The sequence below is a fragment of the Temnothorax nylanderi genome, unplaced genomic scaffold, assembly GCF_030848795.1.
Source record: "Temnothorax nylanderi isolate EJ_2023f unplaced genomic scaffold, tnyl_v1.0 TNYL_tig0480_pilon, whole genome shotgun sequence".
NCBI lineage: Eukaryota > Metazoa > Arthropoda > Insecta > Hymenoptera > Formicidae > Temnothorax > Temnothorax nylanderi.
In genome coordinates this window covers 1-24,380 of record NW_027249542.1, presented here as the reverse complement: position 1 = coordinate 24,380, position 24,380 = coordinate 1, and the positions used below count along the sequence as shown (strand labels likewise).

At 38.3% G+C, this 24,380-nt stretch overlaps 1 protein-coding gene, 2 long non-coding RNA genes and 1 pseudogene across 5 annotated transcripts; 3 read left to right on the top strand and 1 right to left on the bottom strand.

The window, feature by feature from the left end:
• The first annotated feature begins 4,677 nt into the window (after window positions 1-4,677).
• LOC139783234 (putative nuclease HARBI1) lies at window positions 4,678-6,564 on the top strand (annotated as a pseudogene).
• A 315-nt stretch (window positions 6,565-6,879) lies between these two features.
• LOC139783236 (uncharacterized) lies at window positions 6,880-8,335 on the bottom strand. The gene is made up of 4 exons (XR_011721176.1): window positions 8,183-8,335; window positions 7,976-8,071; window positions 7,795-7,872; window positions 6,880-7,704 (listed from the first exon to the last, which is right to left on the bottom strand). It is a non-coding gene; the product is annotated as an uncharacterized lncRNA (long non-coding RNA).
• A 77-nt stretch (window positions 8,336-8,412) lies between these two features.
• LOC139783230 (uncharacterized) lies at window positions 8,413-11,476 on the top strand. Of its 2 annotated transcripts, XR_011721174.1 has the most exons (5): window positions 8,413-8,858; window positions 8,951-9,060; window positions 9,197-10,839; window positions 10,995-11,234; window positions 11,322-11,476. It is a non-coding gene; the product is annotated as an uncharacterized lncRNA (long non-coding RNA). The 2 variants fall into 2 exon arrangements; XR_011721173.1 differs by having other exon boundaries at window positions 9,197-11,234.
• A 4,146-nt stretch (window positions 11,477-15,622) lies between these two features.
• LOC139783229 (uncharacterized) lies at window positions 15,623-24,354 on the top strand. Of its 2 annotated transcripts, none has more exons than XM_071722390.1 (4): window positions 15,623-15,937; window positions 16,602-16,949; window positions 17,071-17,233; window positions 21,385-24,354. In XM_071722390.1, exon 4 carries the CDS (start codon window positions 21,538-21,540, stop codon window positions 23,650-23,652), a length of 2,115 nt encoding a protein of 704 aa, XP_071578491.1. In that variant the 5' UTR covers window positions 15,623-15,937; window positions 16,602-16,949; window positions 17,071-17,233; window positions 21,385-21,537; the 3' UTR covers window positions 23,653-24,354. The 2 variants fall into 2 exon arrangements, with proteins under 2 accessions (XP_071578491.1, XP_071578492.1); XM_071722391.1 differs by lacking the exon at window positions 15,623-15,937 and adding an exon at window positions 16,255-16,391.
• The last annotated feature ends 26 nt before the right edge of the window (window positions 24,355-24,380 follow it).

The window sequence follows — 24,380 nt, the reverse complement described above, 5'->3', positions numbered from 1 at the left end:
ACTGGGAGTTCTCGACGAGTGCGGTCGATCGGTTAAATATTAGGAGATACTCATTACCAGAACCAGTGGAACTTACCCGCGTGCGGCGCGATAGTCCGTAACATACGTTTGTGACAACGCGGAATTATCCTTATAATACGCGAAACGTAGAACCCAACTCGACCGTTAATCGATAATCGCGATCATTTGTAGCATAGCGCAAAGACGCGAACAATACTTGTACGAAATTGCGAGAGAATCTTGATCGTTGTACCTGAAACATAAAAGGGTAGAATAAATTATTATTTCCTTGCTCAATCACAGAGTCACGATTATTTGAATGATTCCCGTCTAACAATCCGTAACGCGTAAGAGACTTACCCGTTCCCGAGAAATACTTACCTGTCGGTGTTCCGATACGGCGACGAGAGATCCAGAGGCGGTCCAGCGGAGGTCCAGAGGGGCGAGAGTCCAGCGGTGCACAGCTGCGGCCCCGACGACGGTCCAGAGATGCGGTGTCCAGCGGCGGTCCAGAGTCCCGGCGATGAGAACCTGAAACCTAAAGCAGAGTGAGGGGAATTAACGGAGGTCCAGCGAAGGGTCGGTATAACACAGTCATATCTTTCTCGGTTTACATAGATTAAAATCGAGTGGCGACCGTTAAATAATTGGAATTTGCGTGTGGTATGGTGGTGACGAACCTCCGTTCGGTCACAATTGCATATATGGAATCGCTTTTTCATGAAACGGATTTAGGTCATGGTCCCACCCCCCCCCTCCTTCAAGGGGTTGAAATTGGCGTTTTTGGTTTTTTGGCTCTAGCGTCCAAGGGGGTGGAGCTAGGGGGTTGGGTTCTGAGGACCGAAGGTAGTCCTCGACGAGACGCGTCCATCCCCCCGGAACCACTCCTCCACCACCCCCCGTTCAGGAGTTATGAATTTTTGAAAATTTTGCCAAAATTTTGTATGATGGAACCTGAAACGCTTTTTCATGATTTGAAAAGTGGCACAGGTCCCATCCCCCTAGCTCAACCCCTTCTGGTGGTGATTTTGGGCATTTTGGTTTTTTGACTGTAGCTTCCAAGGGGTGGGAGCTGGGGGGTGGAGTAAAAGGGCAAGTTGACGCCCTCGAGGAGGACTATTCATCCCCCCAGGTCCCATTTCCCCGCACCCCCCTTTTGGGCTCTGTATACTTGGACCAGGGGGGTTGAAGCTGAAATTTTCTAAGTTCCAAGGGGTGGCCTTTGAAAAATCGACCTCCCAGTGTCCATGCCATGCAATTTCAAATGTCGAGAAACGCGTTTTAGACCTCCCCCTTTTTTTTTACTTTTTTTGAAAATTTTTTCAAAATTTTTCTAAGTTTCAAGGGATTCTCTGTTAAATCGTGACCGCTCTTGGTCAATGCGTCCCCAAGGAGGGAATGCGCGCTCAAGCCCCGCTACCGCAACAAGGTGGTGGCCACATTGGCGGGGGGGAAGGGGAATGGGAAGGAAAGGGAAATTGGAATGGGAAGGGGAATATTGGGAGACTTAAATGTTAATGTTTTTTTTGTGTTTTGTTTTTAAATTTTTTTTTGTTTTTTTAGAAGTATTTAAACTATCGCACTCCCTGGCGTTTTACTATGTCGCGGATCAATGACAATTCCTCCTCGTGCGCTTGGCCGAATTCGTTCTTGTGTATCCCGGCACTGAGCTGCTTAATTCGATATCTCATCTGCGATGGCGTGAACGCCGCAAATAAGTCTGGTCGTGTCTCCTTCAAGCATAACCACGTTGTTAAATTATTTATGGCCCACGTCTTTAACCCGTGGTTTATTAAAGTGAGGTCCATCGCCTCGCTGAAGTGACGTACTTTCATAACCATTTTTCTGTTTGGTTTGTTTGTACTGGTACTGTCGTCGGTCCTTGCCGCGTCGGATTCCCGCGCGGACAGCCTCGCTGATCTCCTCAATGTCGGCGGCGACGGTGGCGGTGGCGGCGGCAGTGGCGGCGACGGCGACGGATGATCCATCACGGGCGTTGGAGATTTGGACTTGTTTCTCAATGACAGTCTTGCGAATGCCAGTCTTGTCGTTGGCGTCGATGTTATCGACGTTCCCACTCCTGACGTCGTGTCCGGCGAGGACGGCGGTGGCGGTGGCGCCGTCGTCCTCGTCTTCGCTCGACGAAACGATTCGTTTTGATCGGCGTTTCACGGCACGAGACGTCGAGGCCGATCTCTCCGTCTCGGACTCTGGCACCGTCATTGGCTCTTCTTCGACTGTAGATAGTCTTGGTAAGGATTTGGATTTTCGACGGCTGCTACGTTTTTTCTTCCCTAAACGAGCGTTTTGTACGGTTTCCTTTAACTTTTCGTAGGACAATTTTTGCGTTGTTTCGTCGTCGACTTCTAATCTGGCCCAGGCGTATAAGTTGTCGCGTCCTTGGACTAAATGTGCTGGGAAAACTTGGACGTTGCGCTTTAAGTATTTGCAAATTGTCGCGATCAATTTTTTGTCGTCTTCAACGCGCAGTGTCATTCTGACAATCTTGGCGAATGGTGAAACCGTTGGCCGAATCATTTCCTCGGCTATGTCTTTCGCTTTTAGCGCTTTATATGACGCACGTACGGTTTGTCTGTGTTCCCGTGGACGTTTCATTATTTCTTCGGTGAAGGTATTCAGTTTGAATGCCTTAGTTTCATGTGTGAAGTATTCAAGGGCTCTTTCCTTTGTTTTTTCGTCGGTCGTGTCTTCTTTTATGTTATGGCTATATGCCCACGAGGCGTAGGATGCCATTAAGTACTTAAAGATTAGTATGTGTTGATCCTCCTTAGGCGTTCCGTTGTCGTCGAACGCCAAGTTTTCAACCGCTGTTGTTATGCACCACTGGTGTTTTATAGGCAACATGTATATCGTTTTGATGTTGGATGAGAACAACGGATAAACGTTTATAATTCTCGGGTCGAACGTCGGTTTAAGGACGACGATTCCTCTGTCAACCGAGTTGCTCTCCGTTCCTCCAGTCATCATTGCACGCGTAATCTCATAGTTGTGCACGCGCGCCGCACCGTGCACAAAATATGTAAGTCTGTAATCCGCGTGGATTCCGGACGTCACCATTGTAGGCGACACCCACGGGTCACTGTCAAATTCCTCGTAACTGCATAGTTCAGGACGTCCGGAGAGGTATAGGAATCACCGAAAGAACGACGAGAATCTTCCACGCGTAGAACATTCTAGAAGTAAGTCATTCGGCGGGTGCGTGATAGTCATGTTGTTTTCGCGTAATCGCGCCAGGCGTACGTGCCGAATACAATAGGCGAAAAGAGAAAGTTCGAAAGTGGGAATGACGTGGCGTAGTGGGGAGGCAGAGCGAGCGACGTTCCTCCGGGCAGTCTTTCGGATACAGTAGGAGCGTGCGGACGTTCTCCTGACTGTATATTACAACCGGATACTCCCGCGTATTTGCGCGTTAAATACTCGTTCAACAATAGCGAGAGGTACAGAGATACCAGCAACAATAACTTGTTTAATCGTAAACGAGGTGCAAGTATTTCGGTAATAGCGTTAACGACGGTCGTGCCTATAGAAGTATACACCCAAACGTGGACATTGGGTCTCACGAATACAGAAGTAGTGCGTGGACATTGTTATTCGTTGTTTATAACGGTAATTCTTCAGTTTAGCTACAGCAGTACAAAAAACGATGAATTTAGGCTCATTCGACGCGTTTTTACACGAAACGACCGAATCTGGCAGAAAAAAGTGTCGCTCTGCCCCGCGACGCGAAATATTAAACGTTAAAGTTGACAGGAATCAGGTTATGATTCCTGTCATACCGACGAGATGCAGCGACTACGACCATGCCCTGCGGCCACATGCGCATGCTCAGTGGTCGCACGCGCATGCAAAGTGCGCCAATTTGAAACTAGTGTGCAAAGTAACAAGTAGAATTAAACAAATAAAACGCGCTAAAGTCATATGTGAAGTCGCAGACACGTGCAATAATGTTGGGTTTGTTAGAGTTCTCCCATTTAACATATAGCCAAAGCGAATTAATAGATTTTTTAATTCAGCATGGCGTATTAGCAAATACAATTAAGTGTAGTCAGTGTGGTAATGATATAAATATTGATAAAAATACATTAACATATCGATGTGGAAAACGATATTATGTAAAATGCTGAATTAAAAAATCTATTAATTCTCTTTTATTAGAATAATAAATCACTTACATATCACTTACAATTAGCTTTCAATGATGAACATAGGTTAGATAACGCGCTTTAAAAGTATTTAACTGTTTAAAGCGCGTCACTGACCTACATAGGTTAGATGACGCGCTTTAAAAGTATTTAAGTGTTTAAAGCGCGTCATCTAACCTATGTAGGTTAGTGAAGCGCTTTAAGCAGTTAAATACAAAATATCTGCTTTAATGAAAATCACAACTTCAAAATAATACAGTCAATTTTAATTATTTACACGCATATATACAGTACATGTACCAACAATACACATGTACTGTATACATGCGTGTAAATAGTACGCAATTAGGCGGTGAAGGGGCTCCGCCGCATAATTAAACTAAAGAAACTCCCAGCGTGAGACCTAACTGCTTGAATCGAGATGCTTGATTATTCTGCACGATTGACACTAGTTTCAAATTGGCGCAGTTTTACATACGCGTGCGGCTACTGAGCATGCGCATGTGGCCGCAGGGCATGGTCGTAGTCGCTGCATCTCGTCGGTATGACAGGAATCATAACCTGATTCCTGTCAACTTTAACGTTTAATATTTCGCGTCGCGGAGCAGAGCGACACTTTTTTCTGCCAGATTCGGTCGTTTCGTGCAAAAACGCGTCGAATGAGCCTAAATTCATCGTTTTTTGTGCTGCTGTAGCTAAACTGAAGAATTACCGTAAAATTAATTATATGCTTTATCGCCAATGAATTTCCACTGCTGTAGCATCAAAAATATAAAATCATTTTTTTCCTCAGGAAATACCACATTAAAATTTATACGGACAACACATCCGTGTTGTAGCGAATCATCATCATCAACATCAGTTGAAAGTGGTAAGTGATTTGTGTGCGCATTGCTATGCGAAAAACTTTGAACAATAGAAATATTGCATTTGAGATAACGATGAAGCAATTTCATTCCAGAGAGCATAATGCCATGCAGTACAACAGCAAGCACTACGCAAGAAAATAATTGTAATAAAAATGTGGAAAAATTGGTCATTGCACATGACTTTTTACTTTCTTCGTCAGATAGTTCTAATGAAGAATTACAATATACATGCCTAGTGCAGAAAAAGAGAATACCGCGAGTGAAACATTATATTAGAAAAGTCGTTGATCAATGTACTGATGAAGAGGTAAATATAATATTTATTAAAAATATTTATTAAATCCAATGTGTTATGAGCTTATTTTTTATCTTATGATCTCTTTTAGTTTCAGAAACATTTTAGATTTTTAAGAAGAACTTGTGAGCATATTATTAATTTGTTCGAACAGAGCAAATATTGTCCTAAGGGCTTTCGAGGGAGAAAAAATAAAACAGCTAAAGAACATGTTTTAGTTTTCTTATGGTACATCATTTTTTAAATTACTTATTTACAAATATATGAAACCGTTTTATTAAATATTACTTGTCGAGAAATATATGTTTTTTAACACATACAGGTTTGCTGCAAATAAAACAGTAATAAGAAGTGTAGCAGAACGTTTTGATATGCAAATCGCTACAGTGCACCTTATTATCAAAAGAGTTACAAATTTCTTAGTAGATTTGGCTCCAACAATAATCCGATTTCCTGCAACGGAACAAGAACGTCAAGAAAAAGCTCAAGAATTTCGAAATATATGCGGGATTGATGGAATTGTTGGATGTATAGATGGTATATTCCGATTAGAACACCTGCGAAAAAAATTCGTCATACATATGTAAATAGATACGACGAAACTGCACTTACTTTACAAGGCATATGTGATGCGAAAAAAAGATTTATAGATTGCTTTACTGGAGTCTCTAGTAAACTACATGATGCTCGTGTGTATGATATATCTTTTGTTAAAGAAAAAGTGTCTGTGCAATGGGTGATTTTCATCATATTATTGGCGACGCAGCCTATCCAATATCTATAAATCTTTTGACCCCATATAATGGGAAATTAACACCAGTGAAAGCAAATTTTAATAATCTTTTTTGTAGAGCGCGAGTTAAAATTGAAAACGCGTTTGGATTATTAAAGTGCAGATTCCGACAATTGACAAGACTCGATATGTGGTCCGTAATGTCAATGTCCAAATTTATTATATCTTGCTGCGTATTACATAATTTATGCATAGACGAAAATGATACGTTTGAATATTTTGAATATGAAGAACTTCCATTTCCAATTCAGCAATGTATTTATAGTAATAATAGAATAAGAATGTTAGGACAGTTGAAACGTGATCGCATAGCGCTTGATTTGATTTAAATTTTGATTAAAATTTTGTTTATGGACCTATAATAGAATGTTATACTAATGTAAATTTTATTAAATAAATTTTTTTATTTAATAACATATAATACAAACATAAAAGTCATCAGTATGACAGTAAATCTTTTTTTTTTTAACTAAAACGCTTATAAAATAATATCACATTATTTTAGCAAATCATACATTTAAATTCTTACAATGTAATATCACAATATTATGTTAAAGTATAACAATATTGAAAATAAAAAATGATAATAAACGGAACTTAATGCATATTTTTCTATTAACTAAAACATTTGTGACAAATTAATATCATTGCTTCTTCAAATCTTACATTTAATATCACAATGTTATATAAAGTATAACGATATCGAAAATAAAATAAAAAATTTATAATCTATATTATATATATATATATATATATATATATATATATATATACTTATGGAAAAGCTTACTGTTATAATATAAATTCAACTCAGGTATACTTAATTCGACAATGCGTTCGCAGTGCGTTCTGTTAAATAAAGTTAGCCAGTTGGGTCGAATTAAGTATACCTGAGTTGAATTTGTTTCACTTACTGGCGATATAATTCTCAATTTTTGCTGTTATAATATAAACTTTGGTTATTGCATATAAAAAGTATTATTTGAAATATAATTTATTTTTTATTTGTGGAAAATAATTCTCGAAGAACTTCTATCTTTTCTTTATGCCGACGCTCTTTCTGCTTTTCTTTCTCGTTATTAATGTCTTGTAACAGTGCAAAAATGTTTGAAGGTTTCTGAATTTTCCTCTCAGCTTCATCTTCGCTGCTCAAAGTGTCTATTGTTCTTTTTTTAATAGTACATTGGCCTATACCGAAACAAACGTCAGGTTCGATGCTATCGTCGATACTATTGATTAATTCAAATTTTTCTTCAAAGTCGATATTACATTTTTCATTCCCTGATTTTTTGTTATTTTTCTTTGCAGCATTTCTTCTTTTTAACATATTTTTATATCGGTATTCGCACTGCACGGGCGAACGAAAAATTCCAAATTTTTTCGTGATTTCATTACTTATAAATTCCCACATACATTTCTTATTTTTAAATGTGGCAAATGGGCCTATTTGTCTAATATTTTCGTAATATAATTCTAGTAATTTTTTGCTTTCATTATCTGTCCATACAATTCCATGTGAATCATTTTCTTCCTTAATAGATTCTTCATTCCTAAATGATGCTGTACTGCATGGCTTTATGCTCTCTGGAATGAAATTGCTTCATCGTTATCTCAAATGCAATATTTCTATTGTTCAAAGTTTTTCGCATAGCAATGCGCACACAAATCACTTACCACTTTCAACTGATGTTGATGATGATGATTCGCTACAGCACGGATGTGTTGTCCGTATAAATTTTAATGTGGTATTTCCTGAGGAAAAAAATGATTTTATATTTTTAATGCTACAGCAGTGGAAATTCATTGGCGATAAAGCATATAATTAATTTTACAATATTTTAAATAAAATGTTTACCGTCGTTATCCACATATTCATACAGAATTCCTTCGGCCGTTTTTATTATTTGTCCATTTTCATCGCGACAAATTTTCATATTTGTCTTCTTCTTTCCTGTAAAAATTATATCATTTATGATTTTTTGTTACGATCAATTAATATTGTATGTACATTTGTTCTTTTTCATAATTAACAGTAATTACTAACATAGTACAATTTTCTTACCTAATCTACTCATTGTTATATTTATTACATTTACTTATTAATACGAGCTGAAAAACTTTCGCGAGATCTTGAAGCATGAAGTTCCGCATGTGCTAATAGTGCTAGAGCTTCCGTGAACTGTCAGTAATAGGTTAGGAGACACACCTTCCGCCATGATACTGAGTGCGTTCCTAAAGATATCGAGTTTTAAATTGAACTTGAGATCTGACTCGACCCGACCCTTAGTGCGTTCGAAAATAGGTTCGGCTGGTGTTGGGAAAAATAATAAAGTTGGCAGTATTGAGAATTCCCAACACTGCGTTCGTTTTCTCCCAACTGGGAAACGTTGGAGATTGATAGAATGGGGGCAACTAGTGCAGATATTTATTTGTATCGGTCTCAACGCCTTTTGTGAAACATAACCTATTGCTAGTACTGAGACCCGATTCTGAAACGCATACGAAAAATTTTCGTATACGAAAATAACGCCGTGTGAACATTGATTAGTGTATACTGCTTAGATCGTAAATTATACACCAATCAGTGGACCGTGCAACGTTATTTACATATACGAAAATTTTTCATATGACTGAAAGAATCGAGTTCCTGGTCAGTATCGGTCTTTTTCTTGTCATATAATTTTGTACGTTGTTTTATTGCGTCTTCGGCTATCTCAACCACATCGATTAAATCTAAGGTAATCCTTCCTTTTCTTTCCTTATTTATAAAATAAAGTTTAACACATTACTTTTGTATATATTTTTGAGTCACATTCTCTTTATTTTGCAGGATACAAAAGAGGTTTACCGCAACTTAAATTATTCTGCTGCTGCAGATAATTCATTGCACTCTGCGTATGTATTAACGCTGGTGGCAAAGCACAGAGTATAAGTATTACGGTACTCATATTTATGTTTCTATTATTTATACCTAATTGTAATTGATTATTATTTGTCAATACAAGTCCATAAATTATTTCTACTATTTATTACATCAAACTATATTTATCTATACATAATGTAAATGTATTTACAGATTTCTTCCCTTTGTATCATTGCTACTAAACAAAAAACGAAAAAGTCAGTGCCAGGAATAGCTTACAAATTTAATCAGTATTATTATTATTATGGAAGAATATTTTGTAGTCGAAAATATTATGTTTTAATCTTCTAGTAGTTTGTCTTCTAGTGATAGCGATGATGATGATGAGCAATTACAAAATATATTATTAAATAATGATATAAATGAAAGAAGGGTAACACCAAAAATAAAAAATTACTTGGAAAATGTTGTTGTAAGATATACAAATATTGAATTTAAATCACATTTTAGGTTGGTCATATTAATTGTAATTATACTGCCCAGATAACAATTCGTGCGGGGTCATATTACCTTCACGGCGTGATTATCACACCGTGCATGCACGAACGCATCATGCTCGCTTCACGAAGTGATTTTGGCATACGTGCGCGTATAGAAGGTCGCACTATGCCATCACGTGTGATTACACGTGTGATGGTACAGTGATTACGCACACGTGATGGCATAGTGATTACACACACGTGATGGCATAGTGAACACACACATGATGACATAGTGCGATCTTTTACAATTAATATATAATTGATGATGAATTATAATATTGATCGTAAAAGATCGCACTACATATAAAAATAATATTTAAATATCAGATAAAATGGCAAAAACGTTACAAATACGTATAAATTCGGGTACGTATGCCAAAATCACTTCGTGAAGCGAGCATGATGCGTTCGTGCATGCACGGTGTGATAATCACGCCGTGAATGTAACATGACCCCGCACGAATTGTTATTTGGATAGGTATAATATATTATAATTTATAATATCCGCGCGCGATTTATTATATTATAATATTTAATAACAAAATGCCCGCATAGCGATTAAAATAGCAATTTTAATGTAATTGTTATTTTATTATATCATTTTATTATTTTTATTATATTATTTAATTATGCAAATTGTGTGGGTCTATATATAATGAGATCGTGAAATGTGTTAATTTATTCATCCAAGCTCGATCTCCACCCGAACTTGTCCTCAGTGGTCCGGCCGCTCACGCGCATCTCACGCCTCACGCCTAAGCGACCCCGCGTCTTTCATTGTTCGCCCGCCTACGTGACTCGCTCGGCAGCAGCGGCTGGATTGTCATTTGTCGTCCTTCGTGATCCGAACGTCCTCGCGGTAACATTTCGCGTGCTCCGCGTGCTCTGTATCCGAGCAATCCGAGTGCTTAAATAATATATTATAGTTCCCGTGTACCCATTTCTGCCTTCACGGGCCATCCACGCCTTCCTGGCTTATCCTCGAGCCTTGCCTATCCGTCTGGCGGTGTGAATTTTAAGAATCTCGCGTGTCCGCGCGCGACCGGCCGGTCGATTATGGCTGCGATCCATTTGATATGTTACAAATGCTTCGAAGCGTTCTTTGTCTTCTTCTTTCTTCATTGAAAGAAAAGAGAAGAGAATTCGAAGCATTTATAGCATTAAATGGACTGCAGCCTATATCTCAACGGGACGCTTCCGCTCGCGCGGTCTCACGCCTGTCCGCGTGTCCGCCTGTCCGCGCCTCGCCATTCGTCCCTCGTCGCCGTCGTAAGGAGGAGGATCGAGCTAATCGATCAACGCCGGTTGCGCGAGGTTAGTGGGATTAATTATATAAATATATATAATATTTATATTTTGAATGAATAATTGATACACCGCCGTTTTTCTCGATTCTGATCATATTTTTTTTTTTACCCGAATCCTGTCGGTATGTGCACGTTTTTGTGGTCCTTCCTATATTCAAAAAGTCATGTAGACGCGAGAAGTTTCCATGTAGACGCGAGAAGTTGGCCCGCGGTCGAGTCGGTATTAATGTTGCCGCTTTTCCGCGTGCGTGATTGGCCGATGCGTGCGTGCGGTCAATGATGCGGCGATCGAGATCGCGCTGCGAGTTTCGCGTCGGTACAGACATGTATGTATTCATATGTATGTATTCATATGTTAATGTATGTGTCGTGTGATGTGATAGCTGGCATCGGTTGCGCGAGGTTAGTAGGATGATACGAGATGCAAGTAAAAATATCGTAATTGCCTACATGTATCAAAAATCTAACGATTAACCATACGTTCTTTAGGATTACGTGGAGATACTTTAGACGGCAGTGAAGATCGCGTTCGGGATTTACCGCTAAGAAGTAGTAAGAAGTGGTTATCAGGGAGGTTCCACTAATTCCAGCGTAGAGATCGTAGAGACGAACGTCGTCGTACTTCCGATGACGAAGACACTATTTTAGACGGGATTGTCCCGATTGCGCACATTACAAATCGGACACGACAATATTTCCCGATCGGACACATTCCCGATCGGACACGGTAACGATCGGACACGGTGTCGATCGGACACGGTGCCGATCGGACACGGTGTCGATCGGACACGGTGCCGATTGGACACGGTGTCGATCGGACACGGTGCCGATCGGACACGGTGCCGATCGGACACATTTAGTTGCATTCGGACACGGTGTCGATTGCACACGGTGCCGATCGGACACGGTAACGATTGCACACGGTGCCGATTGCACACGGTAACGATTGCACACGGTAACGATTGCACACGGTGTCGATTGCACACGGTAACGATTGCACACGGTAACGATTGCACACGGTGTCGATCGGACACGGTAACGATTGCACACGGTAACGATTGCACACGGTAACGATTGCACACGGTAACGATCGGACACGGTAACGATTGCACACGGTAACGATTGCACACGGTAACGTTTGCACACGGTAACGATTGCACACGGTAACGATTGCACACGGTAACGATTGCACACGGTGTCGATCGGACACGGTAACGATTGCACACGGTAACGATTGCACACGGTAACGATTGCACACGGTAACGATTGCACACGGTAACGATTGCACACGGTGTCGATCGGACACGGTAACGATTGCACACGGTAACGATTGCACACGGTAACGATTGCACACGGTAACGATCGGACACGGTAACGATTGCACACGGTAACGATTGCACACGGTAACGTTTGCACACGGTAACGATTGCACACGGTAACGATTGCACACGGTGTCGATCGGACACGGTAACGATTGCACACGGTAACGATTGCACACGGTAACGATTGCACACGGTAACGATTGCACACGGTAACGATTGCACACGGTAACGATCGGACACGGTAACGATCGGACACGGTAACGATTGCACACGGTAACGATTGCACACGGTAACGATTGCACACGGTAACGATTGCACACGGTAACGATTGCACACGGTAACGATTGCACACGGTGTCGATCGGACACGTTAACGATTGCACACGGTAACGATTGCACACGGTGTCGATCGGACACGGTAACGATTGCACACGGTAACGATTGCACACGGTGTCGATCGGACACGGTAACGATTGCACACGGTAACGATTGCACACGGTGTCGATCGGACACGGTGTCGATTGCACACGGTAACGATTGCACACGGTGTCGATCGGACACGGTAACGATCGGACACGGTCCCGTTTGGAAATAAAATACGAAAGTTTATATATATATATGTTTGAGATTGTAAAACAATAATAAACTAAAAAACTGTAGCATTACGCGAGGTTAAAAAATCTGTGATCGTATTATGTATTTATATTAATTATTTACAGATAGCACATTAAGCGGTAGGCAGGTTAAAAATCTATATAAGGATACGTATTATACTCTAATGTCGTATACTTCAAATATGAAGTCGATTGACATATTTCCTAACCTCAAGTCGTCCTCTCATTAGAGTGCTTCATTATATTGCTTTTACAGTCTCGAACAGTACATAAAATTTCGAAATATTTGTTCTCTTTTAGACTAAGTGGCGTTAAGTGAGTATACTTTTGTCAAATAAAAAATAACTTGTTTATCTTAATAATTTGAAGTTAATTCTTCCTCTTTATACATAATAAGATACACTAGTGTTACTTATTAATAATGTGAGATTGCAGTTTACTGATTTACAGCAATGTTTTAGCAATGATTTAATAGAGATTTAGCTCCTTTTTCTTTCAGTGTAGCGCAATAAATAATTATTTTACTGTCAGAAATGACGTATCTCTGTATCTACGTAATTTACAGGAGCACTGTAAAGGCATGCATTTACAGTGAGGACTCCAATTTCAAATCTGAACATTATTTGCTGTTTGCTAACCTTTAATGTGTTATGTTTAGCAGCTGGTAAAGGTACATACTATTGTTGACATTTCTATTAAAATTACTTGTGTACGAAACTCTAATTTATAATGTTTTTAATTTAGATTATTAAGTATCACTTTCCTTCAACTTGATAGGAGCTGGGGATGAGATATTCTATGCATCTATAGTAATTACATAAGCCTGGAATATCCTCAGATATTAAAGAAAAAATCCATTTACAAACCATAAGATTCCGTTAAGCGAGAGTTGATTATTATTGTCTCCGTTTTCAGAATCTTGTGAAATGTTATGGAATCATCTACTGTGATTAACTTGGTTGCTGTGTTTATCATGGAAGGATCAATGTGCTTCTAATCTTTACACATGTTTGCAGAATGTATAAAGCGTTTATATTTTTAGGCAGGTAAAACCTGTGTATACTTTATTAATCATCTTTAACGAATTATCCACAGAATGCAGCGTAATATATTATCTATGCCGTGGTATTTAAATAATGTATGTGTCGTGCATGTATGAGCATATTCTCACAAATACATATAAATTGGTAAGTAAAATTTGGTAAAATTAAGCTTATAGTTATAGTTGTAATATATATATAAATCCCGTAATGTATATATATTTACATTTTCGACCTATTGTTTGAGTGTAAGGGCTCGGACACACACTTCTGCACAACGCCGGGCAACACGGGAAACCTCACCAGGCCCAGACACCGGAAGGATTGACAGATTGATAGCTCTTTCTTGATTCGGTGGGTGGTGGTGCATGGCCGTTCTTAGTTGGTGGAGCGATTTGTCTGGTTAATTCCGATAACGAACGAGACTCTAGCCTGCTAAATAGGCGTACCTTATGGTATCTCGACCTAGCATTATGCGTTGTGCAGAAGTGTGTGCTCCCCGCTTAAGACCGCTAAACCAATGAGCATCCAGCATAAAATCGCCATATTGATTTACATAAGATGTTCATTGGTCCAGTGGTCTTAAGGCCATCGCACACAAAATTGCATAGGCTACATAAACATAGCATAATGCTGGGTTTACAATGCGAGTTGTGGGTCATGGGTCGTGGGTCGTAGGAAATTGACCAATCACATTCGAATTTGAAAAGAATAATCGACTGTGATTGGTCAATTTCTTGCGATTCGCGACTTGCGACTGCTTGCGACTCGCATTGTAGACCCCACATAAGACCGCTGGACCAATGAGCATTTCATGTAAATTAATATGGCGACATTATGCTGGATGTTCATTGGTTTAGCGGTCTTATGCTACGCTTATGCTAAGCTATGCATTTTGTGTGCGATGGCCTTTATGCTATGTTTATGCAGCCTATGCAATTTTGTGTGCGATAGCCCTTTCTCTGTGCCCGGGCCCTAAAGCCTTGTGTCCACGAGGCTAGAACTGCGTCCGAGTTTCGGTTTAAGCCAATCAACTTGCAGCTTTTACAGAAAAGCAGCAGTTTCATTGGCTTAAACCGAAACTCGGACGCAGTTCTAGCATCGTGAACACAAAGCTTTACGGCTATTGTAGACGAGCCATAAAACCAAGGAGCGCGTTCAGTACAGTAGAACAAGCCGCTCAGTAGCAATCGAATGTAATTGGCTGTTACTTTTAAGGTGCGATTTCACGATGACGCTCGACGCTGGATTCGAGCGTCAAACAGCGCCAAAAAGCTAAACTGTGTTTAGCTTTGACACTCGACGCTCGAATTCAGCCAATCCAGTGGTTAGGTTATATTTCGCGTCCCTCTGAATCTATCACGTGACCAGATTTGACGCTCGAATCCAGCGTCGAGCGTCATCGTGAAATCGCACCTTTAAGATTACTTTAAACATTATTGCAAAGTATACAGATATACACGGATATTACCTGACTATGAATATAAACGGTTTATGCAAATATGTGTTGATACTGGAAGCACATTGATCCTTCGATGAACGCGTGCACCGTGTGCAATCGTTACCGTGTGCAATCGTTACCGTGTCCGATCGTTACCGTGTGCAATCGTTACCGTGTGCAATCGTTACCGTGTCCGATCGACACCGTGTGCAATCGTTACCGTGTGCAATCGGCACCGTGTGCAATCGTTACCGTGTCCGATCGGCACCGTGTGCAATCGTTACCGTGTCCGATCGGCACCGTGTGCAATCGACACCGTGTCCGATCGACACCGTGTGCAATCGTTACCGTGTGCAATCGGCACCGTGTGCAATCGTTACCGTGTCCGATCGGCACCGTGTGCAATCGACACCGTGTCCGAATGCAACTAAATGTGTCCGATAGTAACTGTGTCCGATCGGCACCGTGTCCGATCGGCACCGTGTCCGATCGACACCGTGTCCAATCGGCACCGTGTCCGATCGACACCGTGTCCGATCGGCACCGTGTCCGATCGACACCGTGTCCGATCGTTACCGTGTCCGATCGGGAATGTGTCCGATCGGGAAATATTGTCGTGTCCGATTTGTAATGTGCGCAATCGAGACTCACTCTTTTAGACAGCCAAGACGTTTCAAGTATTGATAGAGGTAATAATAATAATAATACTTATTGGTTGTGCGCGTGTGTGAGGGCGTGCGTGCGTGCGTGCGCGTTTACGCGTGTGCGTATATATGCGTATTTATGACAATCCCCCATAACCGTTTCGCCCTAAAGACAGAGCAACGTGTGACGTATCGGAATGCTTAGAGATTAGCATGTGACGTGGAGCAAACTCTTGTGACCATCTAACACTAATGTTATCGTCAAATTTACATAAATATGTATTCTGTTGCATGCTATTAACGTATGCAGTGCAGCTTTCGCTATCTGTGGTCAAGTCTCCTTTTAAATATCAATTGCGAGTTTGACGGATGGTCACAATGGTTTGTGTATGTATAGAGTCAGTATCGAGTGTGGAGGGAGGACTTAAAGGAATAAGGCGAAGACGACTTCGGCGCTCGCGGCAACGAAGCTTAACGCCAATGAGTGCTAGCCAGATAGGTAGGCCTATCCTTTCGCCTCCGTCATAGTATCGAGCTCGCGTCGTCATCTCTTTACGACGATCGGTTACATATACAAAGAGGCATTCTTATACTCGTTTTGCTCGGTCTTGCTCGATCGGTAGGCTGACGCGCACACTTGTACATATATGTATGTGAAAACATTCTATATAATACATTCTATAGAATTAATCTATATACATTTGTTTAGGGACCTAAAGGCCAAAGAGAACATTGGTATCATCCTCCTCGTATGTAGCAGAGTAATAAGCCTAAAGAAGCTCTGGTTAATGGTACCAGTGGCTAAGTAACTACGTTGCGTTGTCGCTAATCGCCAACCGCTATTAACGTTGTTACATTACACCTGACAAGAGCTATTAACTCCCATCATGTAACATGACGCATATTGACGCAAGAACTACACGATTATGGAACGTGATATGATTAGTCTACGCTCGTTGTTAAGACTGTTTGCTACCGACATAAGAATAATACGAGTTGTTTAAGAAATCGCCATTCTTCTTAAACACATTTAAGCGTACAAAAATATACAATATTGGTAAGTTTCAGTCAAATCGATGAGGAAACCACTTTCCTTTATAATTACCTTAAATTTATATAGTTTTAGTTAACTTTTTTATATATATTATTAAAAAATTTATTTATTTTGTATTTTGCAGATTTACTATTATTGATTGATTGGCTTATCCTCGAGCGTTTGCTATAATAATTGTTTTACCGCATAACCATCATTATTTGAAACAATTAATTATTCTTGACATTGCTATAATTTGAATATTTGACAACGTAGTCTACAACTCCGCTGCTGCACATCGTATATCGGTGAGTCATGAATCATATTTTATTTTAATTTGAAGTAATGGATCTTCGAAAATTGTATCGAATTACATGTATAATATATGGCTAGATATATGTTGACGTGTGTATCAGGCTAAAAATATAAGAATATTACACGTAAAAATGTCATATCTCATAGATATCCACTGCCTTGGAATGGATGGGCTAGAATAGATTAATAGTGATATTTAATCCTGGATTATATGTGCATGATATTGATTTATTGCGCATGCAAGGATGCACACATATGAATTAAGCGTATAGAATAGGGCTTATATTAATATATTATTTATTGACACATTTTAATGTTCTATTATACGACAAAATATTAATTACGCGATAGCAATTATAGTCTAAAATGTTTAAGAACAATTTGTGAGTATAAAAAGAAAAATAATAGATACTAACAGATAGACTAAACTCGACAAAAAGTAATAAATGATGATCTAACAAATATGTCATTTCCAAGTCTGATAAAGATATCATTTCTTATACTTTTTTTTAGCACTCTATACACAGATTTTCAGAAAATAAAATAGAGATCATGAAAATGTGACATTATGACAAATTAATAATATTATTTGGGTAATTTTAATATTAAATATGTTAAAATTGATTAAATTTGAATTATTGTTTTAATAAATACTGCAAGAAAAAAAATAAAAAAGTAAAATGAAATTATAAGTAAAATTCTATTTTAAGTATTTTTATTTAGCTTCTTTCAAGGATTAAATATCATAGAAACTGCTGAAAAAAATAAATACTCAAATTTTTTCAATATGCACGTCATATATAAGAATAAATAAGAGAACAGGGAATATCTCATGTGTCATGTAACAATCTTTTAATTAATTTATTAATTATTTAATAAAAAAACATGCTAATGTGTAATTATAATACTTTAAAATGTGTTTGTTTTATACTTTCTTAATTTAAATCTTTCATAGCCTATGTGTCTTACTCATAATCTCATTTTCTAAATGAGTATATAATAAATCCCATTTGATTCATATATATACTTTCCACGCTTTGCGCGCAATTACGACTTCAAATTAGAGTACCTTCAGTATCAGATATAGCGTGACTTGGTTCGTTCGTTAGGTATATATCACTCGTTATCTTGATACTTTGATATGTAGAATAATGAAAAAAATCGCTTGTTGTAAAAAAAACAAAATTATTTTAAAATTTTTGATTGCATTTTGTAGATGCATTCTATTTTAAAAAATTACAAATGTAAAAAATCAATATTATTATTTGATTTCTTTCATGAATCTACATACAAAAGTATCAAGATAAAGTCATCGAAAAGTGAATACTTTACGAAATATTTCATGTTTTACATGAAAAATAAAATTTACATGACAAAATTTGAAATATCTCAGGAAATTCTTAACGAAAGAAAAAAAACAAATACATCAAATACATCCTTATTCAAAGCTGACTACGTAGTACAGTAAAATTAGGTCTGAAAATGGCAAAACGGATTGACAAGCCAATTTTTTGAAGGTGAGTAGAGGGTTATAGGAGATGCCCAAATTCACAAAGTTCCAACAAAATTTCTCTGTGCGTCGGCGGCCATCTTGAAAATAGGGGTAAGTTTGGATATCTCAGCTCCTATTGGTCGGATTTTTTCCATTTTTTTTTGTTTTGTAGGGAAAAATATTGTCTACAACTTTTGTTTGGAAAATTTTTTAATAGCTGTCAAGGAAAAAAAGTTCCAACAAAAAAGTGCCGTCAATTTGAACATTTTTATTGACAATTATATTGCCCCCTGTTGGTTTTATCAAAAAAACCAAAAGCGCATATACGAAAATTGTAGAGAATTGAGTCCTCTACAAGTTTTATTAGAATATTTTTTTGATGAAACCAACAGGGAGCAATATAATTGTTAATAAAAATGTTCAAATTAACGGCACTTTTTTGTTGTAACTTTTTTCCTTGACAGCTATTAAAAAAATTTTTCAAACAAAAGTTGTAACAATATATTATATACATAATATATATATTATATATATTTTTTTTACAAAACAAAAAGAAATGGAAAAAAATCCGACCAATAGGAGCTGAGATATCCAAACTTACCCCTATTTTCAAGATAGCCGCTGATACACAGGGAAAATTTGTTGGAACTTTGTGAATTTTTTGGGCATCTCTTATAATCCTCTACTCACCCTCAAAAAATTGGCTTGTCAATCCGTTTTGCCATTTTCAGACCTAATCTTACTGTACTACGTAGTCAGCTTTGAATAAGGATGTATTTGAGATATCCAAAATCTTGAAATTTGCAGTCTTCCACCGCCTAAGAAAAAAATTGGCGAACATAATTATTGATATCATCTCAAAGTACGGTGGAAGACTGCAAATTTCCAGATTTGGATATCTCAAATACGTCCTTATTTAACCCTTAAATGCCACACCTCTCAAGAATCTCGTAAATGACACATGGGGTCTAAAAGACCCCAGCATGAAAAATGTCTCCTTACTCATTGATTTTTTGATATTTAGTTATGAAAATTATTTTCAATGTTGTTCAAGGCTTAGAAAAGAGAATAAAATGCTTATATTGTTAAAATTTCAATTTTAACATAGTATAAAAAATTAAGTAAACTGACAATGAGTAGGGGAGACCGGGGCTAAGCCGACAACGGGGCAAACTTGACACTAGGCTTTTTACCAATTTAAATCTATCGTAGAAACTTGCCTTTCCTACTGTAAATGCGTCTTTATGTGCCAGTATTATCAACGGAATTTGGTAACATTCTGAGTTATAGTGTAATTTTTAACGCGACATAAGCGTTTTTGATAGTGAAAAGTAATTTTTCTGATCTCTCGAAAATGTCTACTCTTTCATCGAGCTTTACTCTTGCGAATCTACCGGTAAGTGATTTTGATGGGAAATTTGATGCTCTATATGAATCCGATAATCGTTTTTGCATATTTTCAAAATTTTTATGTTTTTGAAGTGACAAAAGTGAAAAACGACGTCCGGGGCAAAGTCAACACCACGCCGTTTCGTCGGCTCCCAGTAACAAACGATGCTTGTCATGCAGCCGTATGGCTCATGACAAATGTATGCGCACGTCCGATCGCGAGTTTACCTGCATTAATTGTTTTTCAGACATGAGTTTAGATGAAGATAATTGAAAGTTTAACAATTTTTGTTCTCATTATTTTAAATGATTGTTCTAGCTACTTTATTCCGACTTTTTGTACTTTTTAAATACACAATAAACAATGTATTTTCATTTTCAGACAGTAAAAAATAAGTTCCAGATCAAATTGTGTCGATCAGACAAAGTGTTGAGTTTGCCCCGGCGGGGTGTCGAGTTTGCCCCGGCATTTTTCAATTCGAAAATTTGTCTTCGCGTCACTTTTCCTTTCCTGGCGGCAAAACAAAGCGACGTACAGCAAAACTTCCTGAATCAATTTTGTACCTGAAGAAACACTCTTTAAATATGTACCATTAAATTTGCCTAAAAATTTTAATTAAATATTAAAAATTGCCTTTGAAAAAATAGTGTCGGCTTAGCCGCGGTCTCCCCTACTGCTAAGTGTACAACCGGGTAGGTCAATCACTCAACTATTATCAATGGGAGCATGAGCTTCATTTTTGGGGGAAACATTTGAAAATATATCATTGTAAAGGATCTGGGGTCCGCTGGACCCCGGGTGGCATTTAAGGGTTAAAGCTGACTACGGCTTTGAGTATTAAACTGAGTAAAAATTGAACTGAGACACATTATAGTAGAAAGTTTGCCCTGTAAAACCTTCTTTTATATTATTTTCACGTTAATTATTTGTTGAGTAATCACAGTTTAAAAATGGACAAAAATTTACTGAGAAAAAGTGATCCCCCAATTTTTTAGAACAGTGTATTTTATTTTATTTCGTTTTCAAATAAAAAGTTGGCAGCTTTATTTTATTCAGGCAGTTTTACTCTTCTCTAAATATTATAGGGCTTATATACTTATTATATCTTAAATACGTTAAGGTGGTGGTCCTGCACGTAATTCATGGCTTCGATTATTGAATGAAAATAATTTTTCCTTATCTCTGCTCTCACGTCTGTTTGCGCTTGTTTTATTGGTACAAAATGTTTAAATAAGATACATATCCTAAAAATTATTTTCAAGGCCATACTTATCAGTAATAGACGAATTTTACATCGACGAGGATGTCTGTGAAATTCAAGAGATTCGTTAACCTCAGTGAGAGGCACAAGAGAAGGCGGTTGTCTGTAATCTCAGGCCACCGAAGAGGCTTTGTATCAATAGCTCAGGATTTTGATGGTTCTAATTCCTCCACATCAGAAGATGTGTCAGAGAATGAACCAGGCACAATCAGGAACAATCAGAAACAATCAGGAACAATCTACTGATGATGACGATGAACAAACTTCTGACAGAGGTGAAGAAGTAGAGGATAGTGAGGAAGAAGCAGCAGACGGTGAAAGTACTGAAGAAGAAGAAGAAGAGGACCGCGATGAAAACAATGGAGAAGAAGTGGGATACGATAATATAGAAGAACACAATAATACATCGAGCTCTTCAGAAGATGAGAACGACAATGTACTACAAAACCTTGCAGATATGAAGAAGAGGATATTAAAAAATACATTTTTAGCAACAAATTTAAAACATAAACAGGGAAATGTACTGCTTAAAACATTACGTGAGTTTCCTTTCAACCTGCTTTGTCTACCCAAGGATACGAGAACGTTATTAAAAACTCCAACTACTGTCGCTACTACACAAGTTCAACAAATACCTGGGGGAGAGTACCTACATATGGGATTACAATGCACACTTAAAAAGAAACTGCAAAATCTTCCTGAAGATATGTTGCCTGAAACTATCGAAATAGATTTTAGTACCGACGGTGCTGAAATGCACAGAAGTGGCACATATCAATTTTGGCCTATTCAATATCGGATTTTGAATTTAATTGATAAAAAGCCTGTAATAGCGGGTGTGTTCAAAGGAAAACAAAAACCATCAAATGCATTTGATTTTTTCGCTCAGTTTGTTCAAGAAATTGTGGATATACGTGAAGAAGGTGGAATTTTCATACGCAATCGACAGCTTCCGTTAAATGTCCGATGTTTTATTGCCGATGCACCTGCAAGGGCGTTTGCTTTAAATCATTATGGGCATACATCATCAAACGCCTGTTCAAAATGCAAAGTTCAAGGTCATCGTTGTGAAGAACCTGGTTTTCGGGGAGCGATGATTTTTCCAGAGATTCGACATCCACCAAAAACGGATGAAGAGTACCGTGATATGATAGACGAAGATCACCACAAAGGCCGAAGTCCATTATCTCCGGTGTTGGGATTAGTGAAGCAAGTTCCTTTCAAAAGCTTACACCTTGTGTATATAGGAAATGTTAAGAAAGTTTTTTCTGCTCATATTCACGGGAAGTATAGACCTAAAAAATTGAACGTAAGACAACTGGATATTCTTGATTCGAGAATGACGGCACTTACATCATATTTTCCCACGGAATTCAATCGCCGCCCAAATAAATTGTCTATGTTCCATCACTTCAAAGGTACTGAATTTAGACAACTGCTGCTATACACTGCTCCGGCTGTTCTGCAAAATGTTTTTAGTGAAGAATATTATCACCATTTTATTTTGCTACATTGCGTGATGCGCCTTCTCAGTTTTGAAAACGTGGCTGAAGAAATATACGCATTCTGTCAAGAAGCTTTGGAGACCTACGTCAATATGTGTGAGCAACTATACGGAGAACAATTTCTTTCATATAATGTACATGGCCTTTTGCACATAGTCGACGATGTTAGGCAATTAGGTTCTTTGGAAACGTTTAGTGCATTTTGCTATGAGAACAATATGCCGGAATTTCGAAAACATATTCGAAAACCGCACCTCGCTCTCCAACAATTCTATAAGAGAATGTGTGAACTAAATGATTTTAGTTTTGCACACGTCGATAACCGTATCCAAATTCGTTGCTCTAAACCTCATGCAGAGGGTCCTCTAGTAGAACACATCCCTGTCTGCCGTTGCCAGCAATTTTGGAAGCTGCAAGTTGGAAAAATCACATTTTCAACATCCATGCGTGATAATTGCATTTTCCTTCAAAATTCTAAGGTCTGCTTAATAACGAACATCGTACAAATGGAAAGAAATATTTTCTTCGTTGTACAAAAATTTCGTACACAGGTTGCTTTATATGATGTCGGACTGACTTCCGATTTTGTAGGAGTATACCATTGCTTAAATCTGTCACACGCAGTCGAGGCAGTCAACTTAATCGATGTCAAAGGCAAAATGTACAGAATGCCGAAGTGGAGTGGTGTAGAAGGCCAAGAAGAGTGCGTTCTTGCAAATGAGTGGATATGCGTATCTCTACTTACATCCCTAATAGTACCTTAATATTAAATACAAGAAATTCTGAAGACAATCAAGAGAGACGGCAGTGTCTCGCGCCAAGTACGCGCGGAGCGAGACGCACCGTAACTCATTTACGCGAACGCACGAGTTGCGAGTACCCGAGATTTTGAGATCTCAATAACGAGTGAACGGATCAAGTTCTAAGTACAATTATACCGACTACTCTTCCAAAAATAATAAACTACACAATCCGCATAGAAATTCTATGTATTATTCACATTTTATTATTACTTTCAACAAAAAACACGAGATTAACATTTGTTAAAATTAAAATGCAGTTTCAAATCACTACAAATCACTTTGTTGTTCATTGAAATCGTAGCAACATGTAGAAAAAAGTGGAACAAAAGAAAAAAGTTTTGAAAATTTCGAGTACTGGTAGAGTTCTAAAACCTTCAAGAAAGTTGCTGACATCTTCGGACGATGAGTCTAAACGTCCCAAAAAAAATTTAAGAGTAGTCAATCTATGAAATGCATGACGCAGGAAATTGATCGACTACGACTGATAGTCCAAAAATTCAAGAATACCGGAGACGACCAAATATATGTTAGTGCGTCAGATAATAATAATCCAGAAGTCATCATGTGTGAAAAAACGTAAGTAGATGATAATAGTATATTAATTATTAAATGTATCCATTCAATAATAAATTCAATTTAACTGTAAACTTCAACATTAAATAAACAAAAAGTAAATTTGAAATTTTACT